Genomic DNA, 27,944 nt, shown 5'->3' with positions numbered 1-27,944 from the left:
TATAACTAAATAAGTTATTATAAAGAAAAAAAATAAGAAAAAAGAATTAAATGGAATAAATTAATGAAAATTAAAAAATATATTTTCTATTTTTAATATTTAATAAAAAGAATATTTACAAAAAACATTTTTTAAATTTATATTATGTATCATATTTTTTTTAATTCATATTAATAACTCTGAAGCATAATTTTAATGCAGACATATTAATATTATTATAATATTTTATATTTAATATATTTTCTAAAATTTTTTTTATGAAAATAAATAACTTTATAAAAATATGTATCAATATAATAATAATATTTATTAAAATGAATAATTAATTTTAATATTTATAAATTTAATATTTAATTATTATTATAAAAAAGTAGAAACATTTAATATATAATAATAGAAAATAAATAGAAAATAATAAAAAATAAAAATAAAATAAAACTAATAGAAAATAAAATAAATGAAGGATAAAAAATATATTGTATAAATGATAGAGCAAAATTTTTGAATTGTTTTATTTAGTAAAAATCTAATATATACAAGTAGTATAAATTAAAATGATTCAACTCAGCACCATCGCACATGACATCGCCCGCAAATGATATTGCATACAAGAGTATTATTACTCATTTACCTTATGAAATTAAACCATTAACGATCACATAGTACATCCATTTTTTAAGGACTTTGATTCAATTTCATCATTATGTTAATTATATATAAATTTTATTTTAAAATAAAAGACATTTAAAAACTTTTAATAGATATACTTTTAATAGATATTGTACCAAATTCTTATATTAGTCATTCAATATATTTGATCATATTTAAAGCAATATTAAACTGAAAAAAGCCTTTGAAAATGAAAAGAAAGTTTATATTGCATCTATAAATTAAAAGTCATCATTATGTTTTACAATTAATATTGTAATAATTATACATCATGAAAAAAATTAATTTTATATTTTTTGATTAAAATTTATATAAATTATATTTATATTATAATAAAACAATAACAATATTATTCCATAATAATCTTTTCATAGTATATTAAATGTATGCAAAATATAGAAAATAATTCTACAAATTTTATGTTTTAAAAATCTATCTATAGATAGAATAAAATTATATTATCTATAGATAGATAATAGATAGAATAAAAATTGTTGACTACAAAAAATTGAAAGTTTTTTTATAAAAATTTTTTTATATAAAATCAATAATTCAAAAATCTTAGTAATAAAAAAATAATTATTCTATAAGTTATTTTGAACATTTTATAATTTTATTTTTATAATTTTATTATATTGTCAAAGAATTAATCTTCAACAAACGATTTTTTTAATTTCTCATATAAAAATATAAGTTAATCTTATTTATTGTTTTGATTTATTAAAATTATAATATTAATTATATATATATATATATATTGAAAAAAAATATTTTAATAAAAACAAAAGATATCTCATGACGACTTTAATATAAAACAAATATGTGAACAAATAGGTTTGATGTGAATAGGATGGAATAAGTTGGATGCAATTTTCACGGAACTTGCAGCAGAAAAACTTAGAAAGCAATTATGATTGAAATTTATGATTTTTACTATAATATGAAAAATGAAAGATAGACTGTAAAGACAGTATTTTAACTAGATACGCATTATTCTAAACTTGTAACGCAACGAGGATAAGAAAAAGCCAAATTTAAATCAAATCATTCTTCATGTTTTAGCAAAGGTTGTCTTGTACCAAAAGTTGGTTCAAGAGGTACCAAATAAGTAATTTTTGCACTTGCATCACTTCCTTCACTTTCACTATGCTTTAAAATCGGCCTATTTTTCCTGATAAGTTTACGTGGACGTTGAATCACTTCTTCATAAGTAACGTATTCAGACCTTGTAAGAGGAGCTTTTTGTTTTTTCGTATAATAACCGACAGATGTATTATCAGTTGCATATATTTGTTGAGCAGATTTATCAGTTTGCGGTATAGGAGTAACAGTATATCCTGCATTAATCAATGCTGATAAATCTTCTTCTGTTAGAATATGTCCTTTAGGTGTAGGACGATTACCGATTTGATCGGGTTCGATAGTGACTTCTTCAATAGTTATTGATTTGATGGGTGACTTTTTTAATAAACCTGATTCAGACACATAAACCGACTGAGAAGAAGAAGGTATCTTTAATTTATGAGTTTGGCGTGGTTGCGTAATAACAGATTGCACTCGAGGTACCGTTTCAACAACAGGATTTGTATCATCGACTTTTGAAACTGATCTAGGAACATAAGAACCAGACGCTTGATGTTTTTGTAACTGATCATTAGTAAAATAATTGTTTAATAAAGGAAGAGCAGTACTAGTTGAAAGTGTATAGTGATACACAGATGAATCTGGATCAACTTTCTTTGCTTGCACTTGACCCTTAGATATCGCTAAAATTTCGTTCTTAGCTTGATTACGAGCTTGAAGTTGGGATTTATAAAGAGCTTCGGCTTGAGCTTGCGCTAAAGCTTGAGCACGAGCTTGATTTTTTTCAAAATTCAAAGCGTAATTATGAACCTCTTCTTGTATTTTCAAATGAGCTTGTTGTTGAGCTTCCAATTTACGAATAGCATCAGCGTGTGCCTTAAATTCTTGCGCTTGTTGTAATTTTCTTGCTTCAGCTGCTTCTGCAGCTATTTGAGCTTTCAGTTTTGCTTTATAAGCAGCTTCTGCTCCTTTTGGGTGTAGTTGTTCTTGTAAATGAGCACGTCCAGCATCACTTACTTTAGAACCTTGTTGAATCTGTTCTAAAGCAGATTGTTGTCTGTAATGTTCGTTCGTGATCCTCATATGGGCTAATGCATCTTGATGATGTTTTTTATATGCAGCTTGCGCAATTTTCTGAAAAGCTAATGCTTGCGCTTCTGCTTGAGCTTGAGCTTGAGCTTGAGCTTGTTCAAGGGCTTTCTGATACGCATCGTCGTCGACTGCGTAATCATATTGTGAAGCTTTGGTTGATTGAATTGCTTGATATTGAGCAGGCTCCTCGACTGACTGGTAAACAGGTTGTTGTTGTTGTTGTTGTTGATATCGTGGTGGAGAAGTTTCAATATGATATTGTTCAGGTAATTGAGATGCTTGCACTGTTGATTTTGCATATTGAACTGGATAACTTACTAATTGCTGCGAATATGCTGATGTACTTCCTTTAGGTTGTGTTGGTAGCAATTTAAATTCTTGGGCTTGATTAGCTGAGACTAATTGTAATAATTCTTGCTCGAATGTTCCTAATTTTGGTTGAGAATATGACGTTTGATATGCAGAAGGTTTCAAACCTAAATGTGCGGTACGAATAGCTTCTGAGCGAGATTGAGCTTCGGCATGAGCTTGAATTTCTGCAGCTACTTCAGCTTGAGCTAAAGCTTGAGGATGAAGTTGAGCACGAGGTCGAGGTGGTACTACTGTTGGCTTTCGGTAGTTGTAATAAGCTTGTTGCAATGATTGTTGTTGCTTTGAGTATCCTGGTTGTACTCTTCTTGAAGAGGCAGGCGATTGCGATACTTCTTGTGCATATTGTGGTATTACAGATAAGTACTCCGGTGATAACTAAAAATTCATATATTTTTTTTGTGTAATTATTATTATAATTATAATAATAATTATAATGTATATTATTATTATAATAAAAAAATTAATAAATCAATTAGATTATTAATTAAATTCTACAGATTCTTTACTTTACAAAATTTATTAAGATAATATTACAATTTTTTTTTTATTTTCTTCTAATTAATTTGAATTATTTATTGCAATTATTCCAATAAAAAGATTCCATTTACAATGAGAAGCAAAATAATTGCTTAACAATAGTCGAAAGTTGATAATTTTAATTTTATATAGTATATAAAATTATGATATTTCAATCATCTTAATTTATTATCTTTGTTACAATATTTTTTAAATCTATTTATTAATAATATTTATTAATATTGATGTATTTATTAATAATTTTTTTCAATATATTTTGTTATATAAAAATGTTTAAATATCTCTTTTGAAACATAAAATATACATATATCTATTCAAACCTATCATCATTTATAAGCGATCTGTAGAACTTAATTAATAATTCAATATTTAAATTTATAATTTATTATTATTAAAATTAAAAAATGAATTACAATTTAATCATTAAAAATAAAATATCTTCTATATTTAATCTGTATATATTTATATATATTTCATTTTAGAAGTATTACATATATACATCTTTAATAAAGTCGATATCATATTCAAAAATAAATAAATAAATAATCAAAAATATCATATATATATATATATATATAAAATATATATATATATCATATATAAAATAAATATATATCATTATATATTATATAAAATATAATATATAAATATCATTCATTTAATTATTATATTTATATTAATTTATAAAAATAAAATATTTAAAATAATAAAAATAATATAATAAAAATAAAAATATTATATCAATAATAATAAATTGAAAAAAAATTTATTCCATTTTGCGACTTAAAAATGAAACTGCAAAGTGAGACTTGAAAATAATTTCATTTTTTAACAAAACAAACGATTTTTAATATATACAATTATTATGAAATTTTTTAAACTAATATTCGGTACTTAGTAGCTTTCATAATTTAATTTTAATTCAATAACAAAAAATTATATATAACAAAAAATTTGATAAAAAATAATAGGAAAAATAAAAATATTTTCATAGATGTCTTAAAAACATCTATAAATATAAAAGTTATTAGTAAATAATTCTGAAGTATATCAAATTATCTTAAAGTTAGTCAAATTACAAGCGAAAGAACGATATACTTATTATCAGTTTGATTAAAGTAATTAATGTAATGTTTAATATTTTGAAATATTAATTTACTTTTCATTGAAAATTTTATTTTATTATAAGGAATAAAATATGAATTTTTAATTTATTTTTGTTTATTTATTAATAATTAATTAAATTATATTTTTATATATATATATATATATATATATATATATATATATATGTATATATAGAGAAATCTGAGGAGACTTGATATATAGAAAAGTTTAATATATTTCTATATTTCTCATATTAAAAAAAAAATATTTCATAATATTTCATATAAATTGCTCTATGTAGATTACTTTATGTAGATTATTTTAAGCAAATTTATTAATCTAAATCTATTTTATTAAAGAAAATATATATTATATAATTTATATAAATATAAATTATTAAAGAAAATTTTTATATTTAATTTGTACTAAAAAATATAAATTTTTATTTTATTTATATAAAGTTTTTATCACTGTGTATTGATTTTTATGAAATATTATTAATTTTATATGAAAATGTATTTAATATTATATATATGTATTACTCTCATTGTTTCCAATTTAAGGTTAAATACTGTTTTAGTTTAAAATTTTATTTTTCTCTCTTTTAGAAATATAGATATTTTTCAACAAACAAATTATGATGAAAATTTGAATATTTTAATAGATAGTTCAAATATAAATCTAAGAGTTGTCAAATAAATTTACTTAATATATTAAAAATGCTATACCGAAAATTATTAATGAAAATAAAAACAATGAATCAATAAAAACAAAAATAACATTTGAAAAAATAATATTATCTAAATATATAATTAGACAATAATCTAGATATAAAAAAAATAAAAGAAATACAGTTTTTTATATAAATTTAAATTTTATAACAGTATAAAAATTTACAAATGAATAAGCAAAATTATTTGCAAAATATTTATTAACTTTAGCAAATCTTAATTATAGTTTGTTATATTGTATATATGTATATATATATATTTATATTATAATATTAATATTATGGATTTTGAGATATTAGTAAGTATTCAAACAAAAATATTTCATTGTGAAATTTTTTACAAAACTATTTTATTATATCTCATATCTTTCATATATCAATTCTCTCACAAGTAATATTTTAATGATCTTTTTGCATATTTATATTTTACATTTTATTCTTTAACAAAAATAAAAATTTCAAAAATTTTCTAAAATTAAATAAAAAATGGGAAATTTGAAATATTTTACAAAAAAATATTTTTTAAATACTATTTTGTTTAAATTTTAAATTTCAAAGAGTCAATTAATCAATACTTTTTACATATTTTATTTCATATATGATTTTTATTTATTTGCACATAATTTTCAATGCTTTTAAATAAAATTTTAACAAGTTAAGAATTTTTCTATGAATGAATCCTTTAATAACCTATAAATATGATAAAGATACTTTCCAAGTAATTTATGATAGTAACGAGAAATAAGAGCATACATCGCATAGAGAATGTGTCTACCAGCTGCATGACTTGTAGACGGATATACTTTCAATCATTGGGCGTGGTATTACCGGTTTTGTCTAGCAAACCGATTAGAAGGTAAAAGTTACGCAAGAGAGCATGATCGTGTTTATTACGTCGAAACATTCATGAACGAGTGTAGGTGTTGAAGACATTTAAAATTATTACTTCCAGAACTGAAACATTAACATCAATGATTCATTCCTATTTGCTTTTTCTTCTTGAATAATATTTAATTTTTTTTTCATTTTGAATTTAATTTTTTTTATTTAATATTTATTTAATGTATCATTTCATATATTTATCTCAAAAGTTAAATCACTCTATTATGATCTGATATTATTAAAAATATAAAATAACCAGAAAAATAATAAGAAAAAATAAAAAAAATAAAAATAATCAAAATAATAAGTAATATAAATATTTTTGAATAATAATCATTGTATTAACAACATATAATTATTATAATAACTACATATAATTTATTTACATTATCAATTATATATTTAATAATAATTACGATAATAATTACGAATAATTTATTTCATTTATTAATTTATTTTATTATTTGCTAATTATTATATTTAATTATATTTAACGAATTATATTTAACGAATTAAATATGTATATCATTAGTTTGAAATTAAATTTGAAATTTATTTAAAAAAGTAATAATTAAAAAAGAAAGAAATAATTAAAATCTATTAAGTTTGAAATTAAGAGCTACATGAATTTGAAGTTTAGATTCAATTAAACATATAATTAAACATATGTTTCCAAATAAATATAACAAGTATAAAATTATTATAATTCTTTTAAGAATTGGATAATTGTTTTATATATTTCAGCTTTCGCAGATGGCAAAAAATAAAAATGACAATTGTTAGTGACGACATTAATGGAATTAGATCAATTGCAATTGTTACAACACAATATCTAGTTCGTGAAGGCGTACTCTCCGTTCTAATAGAAAAGAAAAATGTTCTGTTCATATCTTTACTATTTATGTAGCCATTCGTTACATTAGTTGATTGGCGGCCAATGGTCACGGTTGACCGAGAGCAATAATGTGATATTTTCAAGAAATTTCTTCTTTTAGAGCAACAAAAATAAACATATTGATATTTAATATGATTGTTAATATTTGTAAAATTTTTGAATGTACTTGAATTTATTATATTTTATTATCAATTTTATTGACATTTAAAAACATTTATTTATATATATAAATTTCTACAATTGTTTTTTAAAAATTTAGGATTGTATAATTATAATTATAGTAATTATACTACTATAAAAAATTTAGCAAAATTGAATGAAATTGAATATATGAAAGATCAAATGCATTACTTATTACTTATTAAAATAAACAAAATATTTCTCTTTTAATGCATTTAGATATAAAATTAAAAAAAAATCAAACAACAACCTCATTTCAATTAGGCAATATCTTATAAAAACATTACTAGCAATATAGAATTATAAATTATGAAATAACCAATTACTACCTCTTGAGTACCATCAGTTGATTGAAGAATGTATTGATTGGATGGAGGACCATATTCGGCAGAGGTTGAAATCGGTGATCTCTTTACAGGTTCCTTGACATCGATTTCCAACATGACAATATCATCTGTATCATCTGGGGAAACTTTTGTTTTTTCAGCTGCATTTGAAATCGTCTCCTCACTCACGGAAACCGCTAAAAGACCTATTAAAAATTAAATTACGATTTTTAATTAACAGAACATATTGAAATATTTTGTTACAAAACAATGCAATACTATAATTATTTGTTAGACCAAAAAAGAAAATTTTTCATGAAAATTTAATTAATTTAATTAATTTAATTTAAAATCATATTATTTTAATTTTGTTACTACTTTTTTATTTTTTAACTTTCTTATAATAACTAACTATTCTAATAAAAAAAATTATTTCTTATCAAAATAAATATTAATTAATTTGAAATATTATATATTCATTTAATCTTTTAAAAACGAGATCGTATACATAATTTTGTGTATAAAATATTTAAATAGGCATTTAATATTTAATATTTTATAGTATTCTATTTTAAATATTTCTGTCCCATATTACTTATAAATATATATAGGATATTAAAAATGAAATTTATTTTAAAAGCTTATAAAACAAAAACAAAAAATATTTATAATACATTTATACATATATTACATAAAAATATATACAACATAAAAATATTTTAATATATAATTTGTGTTGATCTTAATATTTTTCTTAAATTAATATTTTTCTATTAAATGTTTAGATTCAAAAAAGAAATTCACTCATGATATCAAATGTTCGTCAATGATAAAAATTAATTGCAAGATATGTTGATTGAACATTTTTTGCTCTTCTATAAATCTTCAATATTTGAAATTATTTTTTTCTAACACTATGTATTATTATGTATAATATGAAACTATATCAATATAAAACTATATTTCTCAGAATATTTAGAAAGTCCGTGAACGGAACAAACTATAAATAAATATCGAAAGTGAAAGGAATTTATGATAACAACATTTAAATACATTAAAAAATATATTCAATTGCTATTACAAAATATATTTATATATTTATATATATATATAAATTAATTATATTAATATAGTGTTTAAAAAAATGATCCATTTTAAAAACTTTCAATATTCATTAAGAAAAACAAGAGATCCTGTAATTAATCTTTTTAAATGTTCATCAATGATAAAAATCGATTGTACTTCGAAAAAATTGATTGCAGGATTTATATTGATTGGATATTTTTTCCTTCTCTTAAGTACTATAATTTTTTTAAGTTCCTGCGTTCTCTTTTTTAACATTTTATATATTTACGGAATATCTTTGAAAGATCTTAAAAACAAAAACAAAAATTAATATAAAATGTCTCAATTTATTTCTATCACAGTTCACTTAAATATAAATTAAAACTATTTATTATTTATTAAATAAGTCTCATTTTTATAAATATATAAAATGTTTTATGAATATCTATATGCATACACTAATCTTATATATATATGCATGTATTCAATATAATTGTAATTTATGTTTCATTTACATAAAAAATTTGCCTTATTTAAATTATATATTTGTACTGAAATCCATATTCAAATAGACAAAAAAATATTGTTTTTTATGTAAAATTTTATTAATTTTATTAATCGTTACAAATAATATTTTTGCCAACATAATTATTATATTTTATATTTTCCAAAACAAAATATTTCGTATTCAAATATAGAAATTTGTTTATTATTATTTATAGATATTATTATCTATAAATAATAACTTCTTTATGATACATAAAAATAGAGATTCTTAAAATATATATCCTATATAAGTAGGTCAGATTAAATATTAAGAGCATCAAAAAAGACCATAAACAAACAAAAATCCATATATCACATATATGTATATTATTATATGATATGATAAATAAATGTAAATTATTATATGATATAATAAATAAATGTTATATTATTAATTAATTCAATAAATATGAGATTTAAATATCGCTTTTAAATTTATTCAAATCTTTTTTTCTTTTGAAATATGCATTACAAACAAGTAAGCGTGAAAAATAATTATTTTAGAAAGGGATTTTGATTTATAAAAATTTGGAAAGTCCTGCATAAAAGAAGAATGTAAAAGTATGAATAAAATTTTATTATGATAAGTTATAAAAACATAATAATTAAATTGCATATCATAAACTCATAATCGGTCATAATACTCATAATAAAAATATAAAAATATATAGAATATTATAAAAATAGATAGAATATACGAAAACTGATATTTTTTATGACATATTGAACAACAAAATATTATATTATTAAAAAATATATTATTCAAGTTATACTAATTACACTTATTTTTATTGAAAAATAATTTTCATTTCTGATTGAAAAGAATTATTAAAAAAATTGATTAACATATAAAAATTATAAATACAAAAATAAACATTAATTAATATATTTGATATTATAATATGATTTTGAATACTAATACATATTACAAACAAGTTTTTTTATATATTCTTTTATATTTTCTTTAATTGTGTAAAATATATCTCGTATACTTATTTAATTTTCTAATAAATAGGAAGCTAAAAATATAAACCATTATTTACTTGATTAATTCAATAACTTTTAAATTTCTCTATTAGAAATTCTGTAATATTTTGTATAAGCATAATATTTATTTTACAGGTATTATGATTCAATAAAATATTAACAATTTTGACAAAATTTCTGTTATCCATTTGTACTTACATTTGTCTAGTTAATGTTTTATTAATAATATGCACCAATTATTTTATTCCGCAATAAATCCCCACCAGATATTTACAGAACAAAGTTTTTGTTTATTGTTTTTTTTTCAAACTTATAAATTATTATTTATTGATCAAGAATAGATATTGCAGATTAATATTATAAGATTTTAAATGTTAACTAAAATATTATAAAAACTTTTTTATAATATTATAAATTAACTTCAATTTTAATTAAAATCATTATTTTTATCATTTTTATAAGTTTCATTCGTAAAATTGTAAATAGTTTTGAAAACCATTTTCACTCGATTTTTGATAAAGTAAAATTTGAAAAGGATATTCTTGAAATAATGTATTTTACAAATATTTTATTAATAATACATATCAATTTCATTTTCGTTACTTTATGGATAGTATATTATATATATAAATAATATATATAAATAATTTATATATAATTTATATATAAATAATTTTTTGCTATTTTTTAAATAATAAATTTTTTTTATTTAAAATAATTATTTTATTAATTGTTTTGAATTGCTTTATCATCCACACTTGCGATTTTCTAAAAAAATTTTATAATAAATGTTCTGTTCCTTTCATAATTTAATGATATTTATCATGAATGAAAATCTTATTTACTTTCCTCAATTTCATATAATGAAAATTGAATAATATAAATTTGCATTTTAATCGATTGTATAAGTAATAATAACATTCATAAATTTATTTATGTTCTACAATATGTGTAATAATATATTTATAATCAGAGAAGAAAATGTTCAAATAATCAATCGTGAAATAATTTATCATATCAGACTTAGAATAACTTTCAACTATAAATTATTTTACTCTTTTCAAAACATTAACAAAAGGTAAATAGGAAAATATATTATTCTATTTATAAAATTAAGTTAAACTTGATGTTTCTTTTATTATTTCTATGTAAAATTGATAATTATTTAAAATAAAAATTTCCTCATCAATTTCTATAATCTTTAGATATAAAATTAATGTAAATATAGTATAAATATAAATATAATCATTTTATTATCATTTATAATATAATAATTTATTAATAACATATAAATATAATAAAAATATAATAAAATTATTTGATCTATTTTTAATGCGATTCAATAGAATTGCGGAAGACGAATTCACAGGTGACTTTTATGTCGTTCTGCTTGACTGAAAATGTACATATGTATAGTTCGAAGGCGGAAAGGAGTTGGGAAAGCAGTCTAACGCAGAGAAAGTTACGTGCTCTTGAGAAACTTTTCCCACGAGATTCACTTTCGATGTCTTTCATAAAACCTTTCATCAATAAGCAAAAATATTAAATTAATTATATTTTGTTAATATTTAATTTATATAAAATTCATTCAATCAAATTGCAGTATAGTATACATTATATTTTATTTTGATATATTTAAAATATGGACATTATTTCAAATTTTATTATCTATCTAATTTTTTAAGATCAAAATTCTTTTCATAATTGCTGTATTAATTTAATTTTTCAATGATTTAATATTTTTAATTATAATAATAATTCAATCATCAAGCATTAAGCTTTTCAATATAATGCAAATGTAATATGTATATTTTACTTATATTGAAATGTTTGTATCTTTTAAATATTATTAGTTTTTATATAAAAATCATATGTTCCGTATTTAATATATGATATTAATTACTTCATATTAATTTAAATAGTTAATTTAATTTGAAACAGAAAAGTAATTTTTTCTTCATTTTTAATTATAACATAATAACAAATTGAAAAGAAATTAACTAATTTGAACATAAAATAACTTGTAATTATTACAATTATTTTTAAAAAAATGTTATTAATAATATAATAATATTAATTTGAAATTTTTTTAATTTATATAATATTGTATAATATTATATAATAATTTATATTATATAATGATTGTTAATAATTATATTATGCAAATATATACTATTTAAAATTTATTCGTTCTAATCCTATTTTATTTTTTATTTTTTATTTTTATTGTCACTTAAAAAAACGTATAATCATTGTATTAGTAGACATATTTTTAAATGAATATTATATCCTTTTTTAATATATATAAAATATATTGAAAAAAAATTTTTAAAAATATCTTATATAACAATTTCATTGAAATTATTTTATGAAAATTCAAAATTTTTTAAATTTCTTTATTCTTTTTTTAATTTTTTAATATATATAATTATATTTATGTCAAAAGATATTAATCAAATATAAAATATTTCTTAATTAAAAGAAATAATTATTTCACTTATTCGTAACAAAAAAAACTATTTTTTTTATTCGAATTAAAAATTTATTGAATGAATGAAACATTAGTAATTTAATTTAGTAATTAAATTAATATACAAATATTCACTTCAAATGAAAATTAATTTACTAAATTATTCTATATATATATTTTAATATTAAATAAATTAATTATAATTATTTAAGCGGAATATATAAGTGAAATTAATATATAAGAATTTTGAACATTGAAAAATTATTGTTATATTTATTATTATTATATGAGAATTAATGATCTTCTATTTAACGATTAGTGTCAAATAATTGTGAAAGTGAATTTCCTGTAAATTTCTCTTACATACTTCTCTTACACTTTTTTGCAAATTGTAATAATAATAATCTCATGATATTTATACTTATTTATATTATATACCATTTTTTCTTATAAATGTGTTATTTAATATAATATAACTATTAAAAATATTTAATTTAATATATATTAAATTATAAATTATTAATACAATTTTTGTTATTTGTGTATATGATTATATGTATTACAATAATTAATATTTTTAAGATAATATATATATATATATGTATTAATGAATAAAATTATTTGTTTTTTTTACAAAATATATTTTAAATCATTAGTTTTGATAATTTTTTTCTATTATAATAATTAATTTGATTATAATATTTATTATAACAGATTTCATTAAATTAAATTTATTTATTAAATAAATTTAAACTTTATATAAATTCTATTTAATTCCATTTTTTTTTAATAAATATAATGACAATTTGAGAATATCTCAATCTGTAAAAATATATTGATTATTTTATATAATAATTAATTTATGATATTTAAAATTATATTAATAATGTAATAATAAATAGAACTGTTAAGTAAATAAAAATATCGTCTATAATATATCATTTATATAATTATTTTCTCACTGAAAAATTCTTGTATTTTTTTTCATTTATTTCAAATAATAAAAAATTGAAAATTTTATTATATTTTTTATATTAATTTTTTTTAAATACTTCTAATTAAAATTTTTTTGATAATTTCATATTCTTAATCAAAAAATCTGTTATGAATATTTTCAATAAGATTTTATAAAAATATTTAAAATAAATATCATTTCATGTTAATATTATATTCTAACTTCTTATTTCATCTAATTTCTTTATTATATTGAATTAACTATTAATTTAAAATAAAATAATTTTTATAATAAATTTATATTGATAAATATATTATAATACATCAGATAATTCATTTCAGATTATCTTACGATATTACGGAATGTTCAAAGTCAATAAATGAAATCCAGAATAAAATGAATTTCTTTTATTGTTTTAAATACAATAAATATTAAATAGCATATTTAAAAAATATTTTACATAATATATAAAATTTAATATAAAAGAATAATTTGATTAATAAACAAAAATTTATTATATTTATAAAAAAAGATATATATATATATATATAATAATAAATGATATATATATATATAAATAATATAATAAATATATATATGTGTATATTTTTTTTCTATAAATATTTGTATATTTGTTTATACTTACGTTATTTATACTTACTTTTATTATAAGTTTATACTTACAACTAACTTAATATTATATATATGTAATAATATCACATTAAATTATAAAATGATAAATTCTTAATATTTAATATATATATGATAATATTAATGTTGTTAACAATTGTAAAATATATTATTTAAAAATATAATAATAATATTATTAGATATAAATTATATGTAAATAATTTTCATATTTTTATTTATATTTTGTATTTTATTTATTGAAAAAATTTATTTATTAAAATATATATATATATATATATTATATTAAATTATTATATAATTAATATTATTATATTATTATTGTATATATATATATATATATATATAAAATTGATCTTTAAAATTTAATCAAAAAATTCAGATTTCTAAGATTTTTTGTTTTCTAAATTAATTTTAATCTAATCTAATCTAACTTAATCTAATTTAATTTATTTTAGTAAGATATAATTTAATCTAGTTTATTTAAATAAATTGATTTATTTAGTTAATTTGTGAAAAACAATTTAAATTTAAATTTAAACAAAAATAAGTAGATATTTAACATTAGTACTTAGAAAAATTTATTATTACATGAAACATAAATTTAACATGAGTTTATAAAATGATTTCATTAATTTAAATCCAATTTAAATCCAAACATATGATGTGATGCATACATATATTATATGTATACATTATAATATTAATAAATAGTATTCATATAAAATTTATTGTAATTATCAATCGGACGAATGCATGAGTATAATGAAAAAAATCTTTTTTATCTATTAAACATTTAATTTTAATATATATTTAATTTTAAATATTTTTAAATTGCAAAATTATATATTAAATATATTAAATTTGTTTAAATATAAATTTCAGATTCTTCGCAATAAACAATCTGTTTCGATATTTTAATAAAATTATTAATAGTAAATCACACATATTATTTCATATTCCTATTTTAATTTTTGTAACAGCATTTTCCTAAATATGACATAAGCATTTAAATCATAATCTTTGCAATTTTAGCATATATTATTATATATAAGATAAATCTAAAATGAAATTAAAATAAAATTAAAATTATTCCAATAATATTATTTTATTTTTATTGAACTTCATTCAAAATTTTTATTTATATCAAAATTGTTATTAAATTGTAAATAATGTAATTAAATCTGATATCATATTTATAAAAAATATTCTATTTATTATTATTAGGTATTATTATTATATTATATATTATTATTATTATTATGAAAATGTAAGAATTAAAAAAAAACATTATTCAAATATATAAATTATAATTATAGATTGTTCGTTGATAAATAATTAAAATTTTTCTTTTGTATCAAGTTTTAATTAACTTATTAATTCAAAAATAAATATATATTAATAAATATATATTATAAATATATGTATAAATATATATATGTATATATGTGTATATATATATATATATATATATATATATATATAATACAAATTTTATAGTATAAAATGTTTAAAATTTTATCTAATATTATTTAATATTTTTATTTAATAATGATTTTTTTTTAGTTATACAAAAAGGTATTATTTTTGTATAGCAAATCAAGATACAAGAAAATACATGTCTTTTCACTTCTAGAAATATCAGTTTTTACAATCAACTTTCTCTGCATATCGAAACACAAGGACAATGTACAATATAGTTTAAAAACTAGAAAATTGCATTTAATATCAACTATAAAATTATTCAATAAAAATAATGCGTAAATTTTATGTATAAAAATTTTATAAATAAACAAATTAATATTTTGATAATAATATATAATTATCTAAATATAATCATTGTGTAAAATAAATATATTATTTTTTTATAGATAAATTAATATTTAAAGAAAAATAAATTTGATTATCATTATCATATATCATTATCATATCATATCATTATCATTATCATTATCATTATCATTATCATTATCATTTTGAATAATTTAAAAACATATAATATAAATTAAATTGTAAATTTTAATTTTGCTTTTGTTTTTATTTATTAATTATTTCACATAAAGTTATGAGCATATTCAAAAGTAAGAATCTAGGTTGGGAAAAAATTAACAAACTGTTTTCACAGTTTGTACAGAATTGAGATCAATCTTTATGTTTTCCCTGGAAAATTGTTTTAATTAAGAAAGAAAAAAGAAACCTAAGCATTGGATCTTGTTTTCCTTTGTCATTGCATAAGAAATTATACGGATGCGAGTAATTTGCTCGCGTTGAGTAATGAGCCGAGCGTCTTCAACTGAGAGACAATTAAGTAACAACTTCCGGTTAACAAATCTTATTTAATTAACATTTTGTGTTTCTATATTCTCTGTATAAAATTTTAATAATGATACTGATTGCTTACATTTATAATATTCAAATGTATATATATATATATAATAATTTATATATTTTATATAGACATTAATATATATTAATTCTGTAATATAAATAAAAATATATTAAGTAAACTTAGACTATATTTTCAATTATATTATTAATTATTATTAATTGAATTAACAATTTTGACTGAATTAATGGATAAAAGATTATAATAATAAATAATATTTTGTAAAATAATACTAAAAGAAATAATGTACTAAAAGAAATTTGGAATGTTTAGTTAAGATGAAATTAAAATTATCTCTTTTTAAATCTACTTAGTGGAATCGACAACTTGTTTTTTAGAAAAGTAATATCATATAATAATATATATATATAATATATATATATATGAATGCTCATTTATTTTCCGATGTAGATTTTGTACAATCATTTTAAAATTATATTTTTCCATATATATATAATTCTATGTATTTGAATATGTGCATATATGGAATAAAAAAATGTTATTATAAATTATTAACACTGCTGTTTTCTTTTTCTTTTTTTTTTATACACAATGATTTTGAAGAAATAATAAATATTTTTAGAACATAGCTTTACTCACATAGAGAATTAATTCTTTCCATGATAAAAAACTTAATCTATTTTTATTTATATAAAAAGATGTATATTAATATAATTGTTATTATTATATTAAATTATTATTATTATTATTATTATTTAAAATTAAAACTTAAAATTAAAAACTATTTATTTTTTATAGTTTCTATAATTTTATATAATTTTCTTGTATTTTGTAAATTCCTTTACAATTTTTCGATTTGTTATATATATGCAACAAAATCTTAAAAATACAAATATATAGAAATATATATATATATATAAAATAACATTCATTTAATTTATATTATATTCATTATTTTTAAAAATTTGCAAAAATTACATATTATATATTATTTAGAAACAAAATTTATATCAAAATATATATTAATGAAATATAGATAAAAAAGGAATTCTATACAAAATCTCAGAAGTCAATGCAATCAAATGATAACTTATTTACAATCAATGAAACCTATCTTATTTAAAATAATTTGTATCCTTATCTTTATCATCTTTTTTTAATAATTAATTATCCATTCTTTCATTATTTAAAAATCGCAAAATAAAATTATAAATATTGAGAAATAATATTAAATCAATTCTAAAATTTCTTCTAATTAACTTTCCACTAATAATTCAATAACAATTGTAATTTTTTTCACTATTATTTATTAATTATCTATTATATGTCATACGTATTAATTTTATATTAATATGTGATATTAATATGTGATATATATAAGATATATATCTTAATTTTTATTTCTTCATTCCAAAAATATTGTTTATTTCTTTAGCTCTTTTTTAGCTAAACAAATTATATTATAATTAATTATTATTTTTATACAATATTATTGAGATAAAAAAAGTTATTAATATATATAAAAATAAGTTATATATAAATATATACAAATATATAATATTTTAACTTGATTTTAATTTTAAATTCAATTAAATTTATATGGATAAATATAAAATATTTATATTTAATTTGAATTATATTATTATTATTTTTTAAATTTCTATTAATTTTATTTTAAAATTCTATTATAAAATACATGTTATTTCATATTTTTATATATTTAATATTTATATTATAATATTATATAATAATATAAATAATAAAGAATATAAAAATTGTTAAATAAAACAAGATTAAATAAAATAAAATAAAATAATTTAATTTATTATTAAATTTTTTAATTTAATTTCACATATGATGATTGAAATAGAAAGTGTCATTTTGATTGATAACTTCGTAAATATTTACGAGTCAGTGCGACTTGAAAGATATTACTATGTGTTTTCACATGATTAACAATTTCAATGTGAAAGTAAATGATAGAATTTTTATATTTTGATGAAATGATATTTTCTATACTAAATATTATTTTCATTTTTCCTTTTTTTAAAATTATATTTATATTTTTTTTCAAAAATTTTAGAATATTTATTATATAATATTATATATTATAAAATATATATATATCGTAAGAGATCTGTTTTAATTTTATATTAAGTTTTAAATAAAATATATTCATCAAATATATATTTATTACAATTTTAAAAGAAGTAAAAAATTATATGTGTATGTATATTAACATATTATAATTTATTATAATTATATATAATAAATATACAATCTAAAATTTACATTAAAAATATGTTTCATAATTCCGAAAAACAATTTTTCACATGCATTGGATTTCATTAATTAAATTCACATACATAACAATAATGTCATCTTTTTCGAATTGTTCCCACAACATATTTCACTATCGTTGGGTAATTATTATATTATAATCAACAGAGAAAGTATGTATATTCATATACGATAAAATTTGCTATAGTGATATAATGATTATAAAAAGAAATATATAAATAAATATTTATAATCATAATCATAAAAGTGATAAATCAATTTTTTTTAAATATATAAATATTGTTGAGATAAAAAACAGTAAATATAATTTATTGTTTAATTCTATGCGCAAATTATTCAAAGAATAGAGGAAAGTATTACTGCATGTTTTTCATATTTTTTAAAAAGTTCTCATTATAATTATTTAATATTTATTTATTTATATAATATATTTCATTCAAAATATTTAAAAACATAAATGATAAATAATAATACATGAATAAAAAAGCCAACCCACTATTAAAGAAATATATTTATAAATAATATTATAATCATCTATTTTTTCTTAAAAATATTTTTGAACATAATGAGAAATAATATAAAAAAATAATATAAAAATAAAATACCGTTAATTTATATAAAATTTATATAAAATGTAGTCTTTTTAAATTTTTTTATATTCACTTTTACACATTTTTTGTATTATAATTTAAAAATATTTAAATATATATTCTATATATACAATAAAAAATTTAAAAAAAAATTTTAAGTAAGTTATTTCGATAAATGTCTTTTAAACAAAAATTATTTTTCACATGCCAAAATGTCAAACGCACTTGTATATATATATATATATATATATATATCTAACAAATTTATATTCATTTGAATCATAAAATTTCACATAATAAAGTATTAATTTTGTAACACGTATACACTGCTTTTTTTATTTCCTTTTTTTTTTAGTCAAGTTTTAAATTGATTTTCACAAAAACATTATAATAATCACAAGTCAAAATGAACACCAAAAAATATTCGTTTTTGTTCCATGAAAAGTATTATGTAGCAGCACACTCACCTGCGAGGATAAGCAGCCACATGGTGAACAAATAAGTGACGAAGCGCCGAGTGAATGTTCGGTAGAAGTGGATTTCTAGTGGCTTTATAGACGAAGGGGAAAGGCCGCACCCGAATAAACCAGGTGGGGTTGTTACCACTTTTCCGCGACGAACTGTTTCTAAGTATACATCGCGACTGTAAAATGCAGAAAACAAAGACGTAATATATATCAATTTTACTAACATGTTATTCATTTTGCTGATTCAAGGAAGAATTGTCCATATTAATTAATTATTTTATATTTGCTATTTAAAAAATAAAATTAGAAGATAAATTAGATAGATAAAAATATTAATAGATAAAAATTTTGTAATTAAGAGAATTTTTAATAAATTCATCATATTGTAAATATTAAATATTATTCAATGTTTATATAAATTATATATTATATATATAAATTATTCATTAATATATAAATAATAGTAATATTAAAAGATAATTGCATAGTGAAATATTTTTTAATTAATTTTAAATTAATAATTATATTAGATAATATATTTATATATATTAATAATATATTATATTTTTCATTTAAATAATTAGTTTCTTCCACAATAATAAATAAAAAAACACATTTAATTGTTTAATATATAGTGATGAAATAAGTTTTTAATATAAATTCAAAATAAAATAGAATAAATAAAATTACATTACATTACAAAACATTAAAATTTAGTATGCACACGATGATTAAAAATAGTTAAATTTAATAATTTTTAATAATATATATTATATATATTGTACATTTATTATTTTCATTATAAAATTTATTTTTATAAAAATTTAAATTATTTGGATAAATAATAAACAATTCTTTTTAATTCATTTATTATTTTTACATATAATTGTAATTATAGAAATTTTTTGATTAAATTCTTTTAGAAAAATAATTCGCAAAAAAATGTAAAATATATAAAATAAAAGATATATTGTATAGTACATAACAAATTTGATCGAAAGGAAAGCATGACGCGACGTTCCATATGTTTAAATGAGCGCAATATTGACTTGTAGTGAATGTAAAAAATTCGAGAGGAAATCAGATAACTTGGACCACTTTGGAAAATATGATTAAATTTGAATAGAATGAATAGAAATAAAGAAATAAAGTTACAAGAGATAATGAATAATAATGAATAATAAATATAATATAATAAAACATAAATTTAATATTTATTACATATACGTTTAAATTTATAAATAACATAAATTATTTATATATATAGTAAAGTTTCTATTACATTTACATATATATATATATATATATATATAGTATTATTATAACTACAATTTTTGCTTAAAAATTAAAGAATTTATAAACATTTATAATATTAAAATATTTATTATTTGAAATATTTATATATTTATTATTGACAGAATAAATTTTTGAATTAATTAAATAGCATCATAATATATTAATGTAAAATATACATATAATTTATTTTTATATATTATATTATAAAGATCTACACAACAATAATAATGAATGAAAACAATCTAAACAATAATCAAATAACAGCATTTTTTAATAACATAATAATAGATGATAATAATTTATCGATATAATTTTGATGATAAAAGATAATTTTAATTTTATAAATAATATAAATATATCAATATATTTATCGAATAAAGTAAAAAATTATAGGAAATAATATAATTTTATTTATATTTGTATAAAATCAATTGTATAAAATCAAAATTGTTTAAGAATAAATAATTAATAAAGAAAAAATTTTAAAATTATATTAAAATTATATTTAAAAAATTTTCAAAAAAGAATTATATATTATCAATTAATGTTACTAAAATATATATAAAGTTAATGATAATAAACTTAAACTTATTTTTATTTTCATAAAATATTATATTATAATAATAACAATATTATATATATAATAAATAAATAAGCAAATGTATAAAACATTAAAAAAATGTATATTTTTTATTTACAGAATCTATTACAATTAAATTCGGAAAAATGTTAATAGTATATTTTTAGTATATTTTTATTATAAATCGATCAAATTAAATAAATAAATAAATCGTGTTGGTTCAATGAAAACAAATATCCGTGCTCGCATTATAATAAAAATTATTTCATCGATGATAATCACACAAAGAGATTTACACATTTGATTTTCAAACTGGATCAGTGCCGATGTTTTACGATTGCAACAGACAATCGCCCTCGCAATAAGAATTTCTCATAGTGAACTGTATGTTAACTTTATTTGTATGTGTTTCTTGTGACTAAATGCGCACGACTAATATAAACGCGGTTGTGTCTTGTAGCTGCCGTGGGAAAGGTAATCGGTCAGAAGAAATAGGCATAACATGCTATTCACTTGCAATGTTTTGTTATATGATTTAATAATTTTCTAAAAAAAATTAAATTTTATTTCATACTAATTCATTCGAATCTTCCAAAATACCAAAAAATAATTTCCAAAAAAATTAAACTAAAAATAATTAATATATATATATATATATTAAGTTTTCATTTACAAAAAAATTAACTTTTTTTCATTTGTGTCATTTTATTTTGTAATTTTATTAAAAACATAAAATTTAAAATCAAATCAATGTATATAATTTATGTAAAATATGTTCATTATAATATATATTTGATACAATTCTTTATTATATTTTTAGTTTTCATATAAATATATATTTATCAATATATATTTATCAAATAAAAATAATATTTAATTTATAAATATTTAATAAAATTTAATAAATTATAATTAATTATTATTAAAAATATTATTATTAAAAATAATATTAGCTTATTATATATAATTAATTATTATTACATATAATAAATACATTAATATTAATTATTATGTAAGTGAAATACTTTAATAATTATTATATATATGTAGATATATGTAGATATATATATATATATATTATAAAAGAATAATAATATGAATATATATGAATGTTTTTTTTTCTATCTATTAGAATGTTTGTTGTTATAAATTATTTTTGCATATAAGTCAATAATATAATTCAATAAATATTAGATATAATCATATATAATTAATAGAAAATTAATATTAAAATTAAAAATAATTATATTAATAATATGATAAGTACAATATATTTATTATTTTTGATAATTATAATATAATTACTTATAATATATTTATATTATATATATATTATATAATATATATAATATATAATATAATATTATAATATATATTATATATTATATATATTTATATATATATATATTATATATATTTATATTATAATTATAAATAATAATATAATTTAAAAATAAAATATTAAATAATTAATAATAAAAATAACAATATTAAAATTAATATGGTTTAATTATGATTTCATTTAACTTATAAAAATTTCATAGCTTAAATTAATGAACAGAAAATTAAAATGAAATTTATCCATAGAAATATATAATAAAATCAAATATCAATAATATTTTAAAATAAATTTAATATTTCAATTTTAATTTGATACTATTTTTTTACCTAATTTATATATATAAAGTAAAATGATTATAAATAAGATGTATTATTTGAATATTTTATAGTTATCTACTTTAATGAAATATAGTAAAAAGTATAAATAAAAGTAAAAATAAATAAAATTATATGAAAGAATCAAACGAATTTGTACAAAATGTATTAATTAATATAATAAAATAATTCAAATTAAAATATAACTCAGATTGGCTAATTAAATTTTTTCAATAATTGAATAATCCTAGTTTTGTCTTATTTAAAAATCTTATTTATTTTGAAATTTATTATAATAAATATTAATAAATTTTTTAAAATTTAATAATTTTTTTTAATATGTATTCTAATCACCTAATCTTTTTAAATTGATTAAATGATTTTCCAATTTTTAATATTAATATTTTAATCATATTTTTTGTTTATGATTCAAATTATTTTAAACTTATTTCAAAAGCAACGAAGTTTATAAATATAGAAACAACATTTGAAGTATTAATTGAAGAAATTTATAATGCAAATATGCTCCAATTTTGAAATATCTCTGAATGAATATTGACAAAATCATAAATATTGAAAATAATAAGAGCAGTGACTTAATCTGTTTTTTCTACAATATACAGATACAGTTCATTATTATAGTATCAGAATTTTTATGTCCAAGAACAAATAGAAACAAATATCGATTAAAAGAGAATACCAATCTTACTCTTATTATTCTCATCATTACATTATAGAATTGACTAGTATATATTCTATAGAATATGATCAACTAATGAAAATATGATAATAATATTGTTATAAAATTTAAAGTTCACTGAAATTTTATTTGTGATTTTATTATTCAATGTTGCTAGCAATACCATTTACTTCATAGTTGATACCTATTTGTTTTTCTTCGATACACATACTTCAAATATTTTGTAAAGATACGCACAATTACGTTATAATAATCAAATATATTCAGCTAAACCTGTACATTTTTTATTTATTGTTTTCACTGCCCAGTCAACAGATTATGGGCCCAGATTACGAAAGAAACAATAAATAATTAGATAAAATACAGTTAAATCGAAAAAGCACGTGGATTAGTTATCCGGCCTTGAGCAAACGTGAAATATAATCTAATTATGATGGAGTATGAAATTGTTCGTATTAATAAGCTGAAAGAATTGGAAAATTGGACCTCATGGAAATTTCAAGTACGCGTTACTTTGAAATCCTGTAATGCATGGGAAATAGTTACAGGTGAATCAGTTCTTTCTGTACCAAAAGATGATGGGACAAATCGAGCACGTGCTATCTGGATAAAACTCGACATAGTTCAATGCATAATCGCTACATCAGTGGATGAAGAACTACTTTTGCATACTATCAACTGTGAATCAACTAAGGATATATGGAAAAAACTGGAGTCTATTTACGAATAAAAATCTAATACTAATGTACATATGCTGTTGCAGCAATGGTACAGTTACCAGAAAGAATCAGGTGATGATGTCGCTATTGACATCGTAAAGCTCGAGAATCTTGCATATCGGCTGCAAACTCTGGGTAAGAAAATTCCAAATCAAATGATTATTACTAAAATATTTATGACATTATGATATTACATCCAAATATTTTATTAATGCGTGGGAATCAATTCAACCCAACGAAAGAACTCTCACAAATCTTATTTCAAAGCTCATCATTGAGGAAACAAGAACAGGAACCGAAGAAAGAGTAGAGAACATTGTTTTTACTACCAATAAGCATCAATATAAGAAAAATTTCAAAAAAGGCAACGTTAGAGCAGGCGTGTGTCATTATTGCTAACCAGAACATTGGATCAAGAAATGCAGAAACCGAAAAATAGCAACATCAAACGAAAAATACATAAGAAAGAAAGGAAAGGCATTCATTGGAGCCATGTCTGCAGAATATAATTTAGAAACATCCAGTGATGCATGGCACATGGATTCGGATGCGACTGAACACATGTCAAATCGTCGTGAGTGGTTCTGGTCATATAAAAAATTTAATACAATAGAGAATATTAAGATAGGCGATGGAAAATATATTTAAGCAATTGGATCAGGAGATATCGATATTCTTGCTTTCAATGGAAAAGAGTGGATGAAAGTATCTCAATAATGTTTTTTACGTATCAGAACTGAGTTTCAACCTTTTTTTGGCGAATGCAGCTCTTGCAGATAAGGGACTACGACAATATTTCGATGACAAAAAATGCACATTCATGAAGAATGGAAATATTGTTGCAATAGAAAAAAGAAAAGGTAAGTTATTCGTAATGAAATTTAAAATCATTATAGATCAGCGTCAAGCAAATATGGCAGTATACAATTCTCTTTTTTCCTGGCACAAACGAATGACTTATCAGAATGTGGATCAAGTGAAGAAGATCCAAGAATATCTTTTTTAAGGATCAAAAGTTTTCTTGCGAAGATTGCATCATAGGGAAAATGCACAGGCTACATTGTTAAAAAACGATACAAAATCTAAATGCATTCGAAGACTCATCCATAAGATTCACAGATCAGCATTACGAATTTAATTCAAATGAAGAATGGGAATCAGATTCAAATATCATAATCTTTGAATATCAGAAAGACAACATAATCAAATGAATCAAAAACAGTTGTTCAGTCAGAAAACAATGAACAAATAAATTTAGATGAAGAATCAGATGATTTAGAAAACAAAAATCAATATGAATAGGACCGATGTTTGAGAGACAGAAATAAAATACGACGACCAGACAGACTTACGTACGGAAACATTGTAATTACAGAACAACATGAACCGGAAAGCTATGATGATGCGATCATATGTAGCAACGCAATCAAATGAAAAGAAGCCATGGATGACGAAATTGATTCTTTGAAAAAAACTCAAACATGGACATTAGTAAATCCGCCATTAGATCATCAAGTTATAGATAATCGACTTACAAACTGAAAATGAATAACAATGGAAGCGTTTAACGATTCAAGGCAAGACTCGTTTCAAGGCAAGAGCGGTTTCAAACAAACTGCTGGAATTGAATCATAAAACATTTAGTCCTGTAGCTAGATTCGATTCAATAAGGACTATCCTATCTATTACAGCCTCGAACAAAGTGTACTTATAGCAATCAAGGCGAAGAACTTGATGAGGTCTACATGCAGCAACCGAAAGGATACGAAGATGGAACTGACCGTGTTTACAAGTTGAATCGTAGTTTATATATCTAAAGCATACATCAAGATGTTGGAATCATTGTTTTAAAGCGATATTGAAGAAGTTTCACGTCCATCAGCTCTGACTATTGCGTATTTACAAATGAAAACAATTAGGATCGATTGATCTAGCGATTCATATCGATGATGGACTAATTAGTGCAACGAACCAATCATTCATAAAAAAGTTGTTAGCTGAACTCTGTAAGGAATTTAAAGTCAAACATCCGATGAGATAAATACATATTTGGGATTACAGATTGAGCAATTGGCAGATGGATCCATATTTTTGCATCTGAAAACTTACACTAAGAAAATTTTACAATGATTTCGGGTGGAAAATGCTAAGACAGTAACAATCCCAGCAGACCAAGACCATCAACTATGCATAGAGGCGCATAAAAAGAGATACAAGGAAAAATCAGAATTCCCTTATCAGCAAGCGGTAAGAAGTTTAATGTACTTATCAGTAGGCACTAGACCAGACATTATATTTGCAATAAACAAAGCCAGCCAATATTTGGAAAAACCCAACAAAATTCACTGGAAGTAATTAGCAGTAAAGAGAATTTTCAAGTATCTAAAGGGAACAACAAAACACGGTATTCATTTTTCAACCGAATAGAATAATCACATTAAATCAGAATAATCATATTAAAGCATTCAGTGATTATGGAGACACTGAAACTAAGAAATCCATTATTTATATTAAAACTAGGCAATTCTGCATTTGCTGGGGGTCAATACAACAACGAACAGTAGCTCTATCGACTATTGAATACATAGCAACTAGTCAAATTGTGAAAGAGATCATATAGATGAAAAGTCTGATCAATGATCTAGCTATATTCAAAAATCTTACAACGACTCTTTACCTGGATAACTTGAGCGCAATCAAACTTAAAAATCCAGAATTTCATCGAAGAAGTAAGCATATTGATG

The 27,944-nt window shown here is 19.0% G+C and overlaps 1 protein-coding gene across 3 annotated transcripts in view; it reads right to left on the bottom strand.

Annotated features, from left to right (window-relative positions):
• Positions 1–485: 485 nt before the first annotated feature.
• LOC107995734 (polyglutamine-repeat protein pqn-41-like) overlaps positions 486–27,944 on the bottom strand; it is a 45,799-nt gene continuing 18,340 nt past the window's right edge. For 2 of the 3 annotated variants that reach the window (XM_062072050.1, XM_062072049.1), the window contains 3 exons: positions 20,250–20,425; positions 7,877–8,079; positions 486–3,591 (listed from right to left, as the gene is read on the bottom strand). In XM_062072050.1, the coding sequence (XP_061928034.1) occupies positions 1,714–3,591; positions 7,877–8,079; positions 20,250–20,271 (2,103 nt within the window). In that variant the 5' untranslated portion in view covers positions 20,272–20,425 and the 3' untranslated portion in view covers positions 486–1,713. Of the gene's footprint in view, positions 3,592–7,876; positions 8,080–20,249; positions 20,632–27,944 lie in introns of those variants that run through there. The other variant, XM_062072048.1, reaches the window with a different exon arrangement.

Source organism: Apis cerana, linkage group LG2 (genome assembly GCF_029169275.1).
Source record: "Apis cerana isolate GH-2021 linkage group LG2, AcerK_1.0, whole genome shotgun sequence".
NCBI classification, from domain to species: Eukaryota; Metazoa; Arthropoda; class Insecta; order Hymenoptera; family Apidae; genus Apis; species Apis cerana.
The sequence above is the reverse complement of the archived record's forward strand: the minus strand, read 5'-3'. Positions and strand labels throughout refer to the sequence as shown.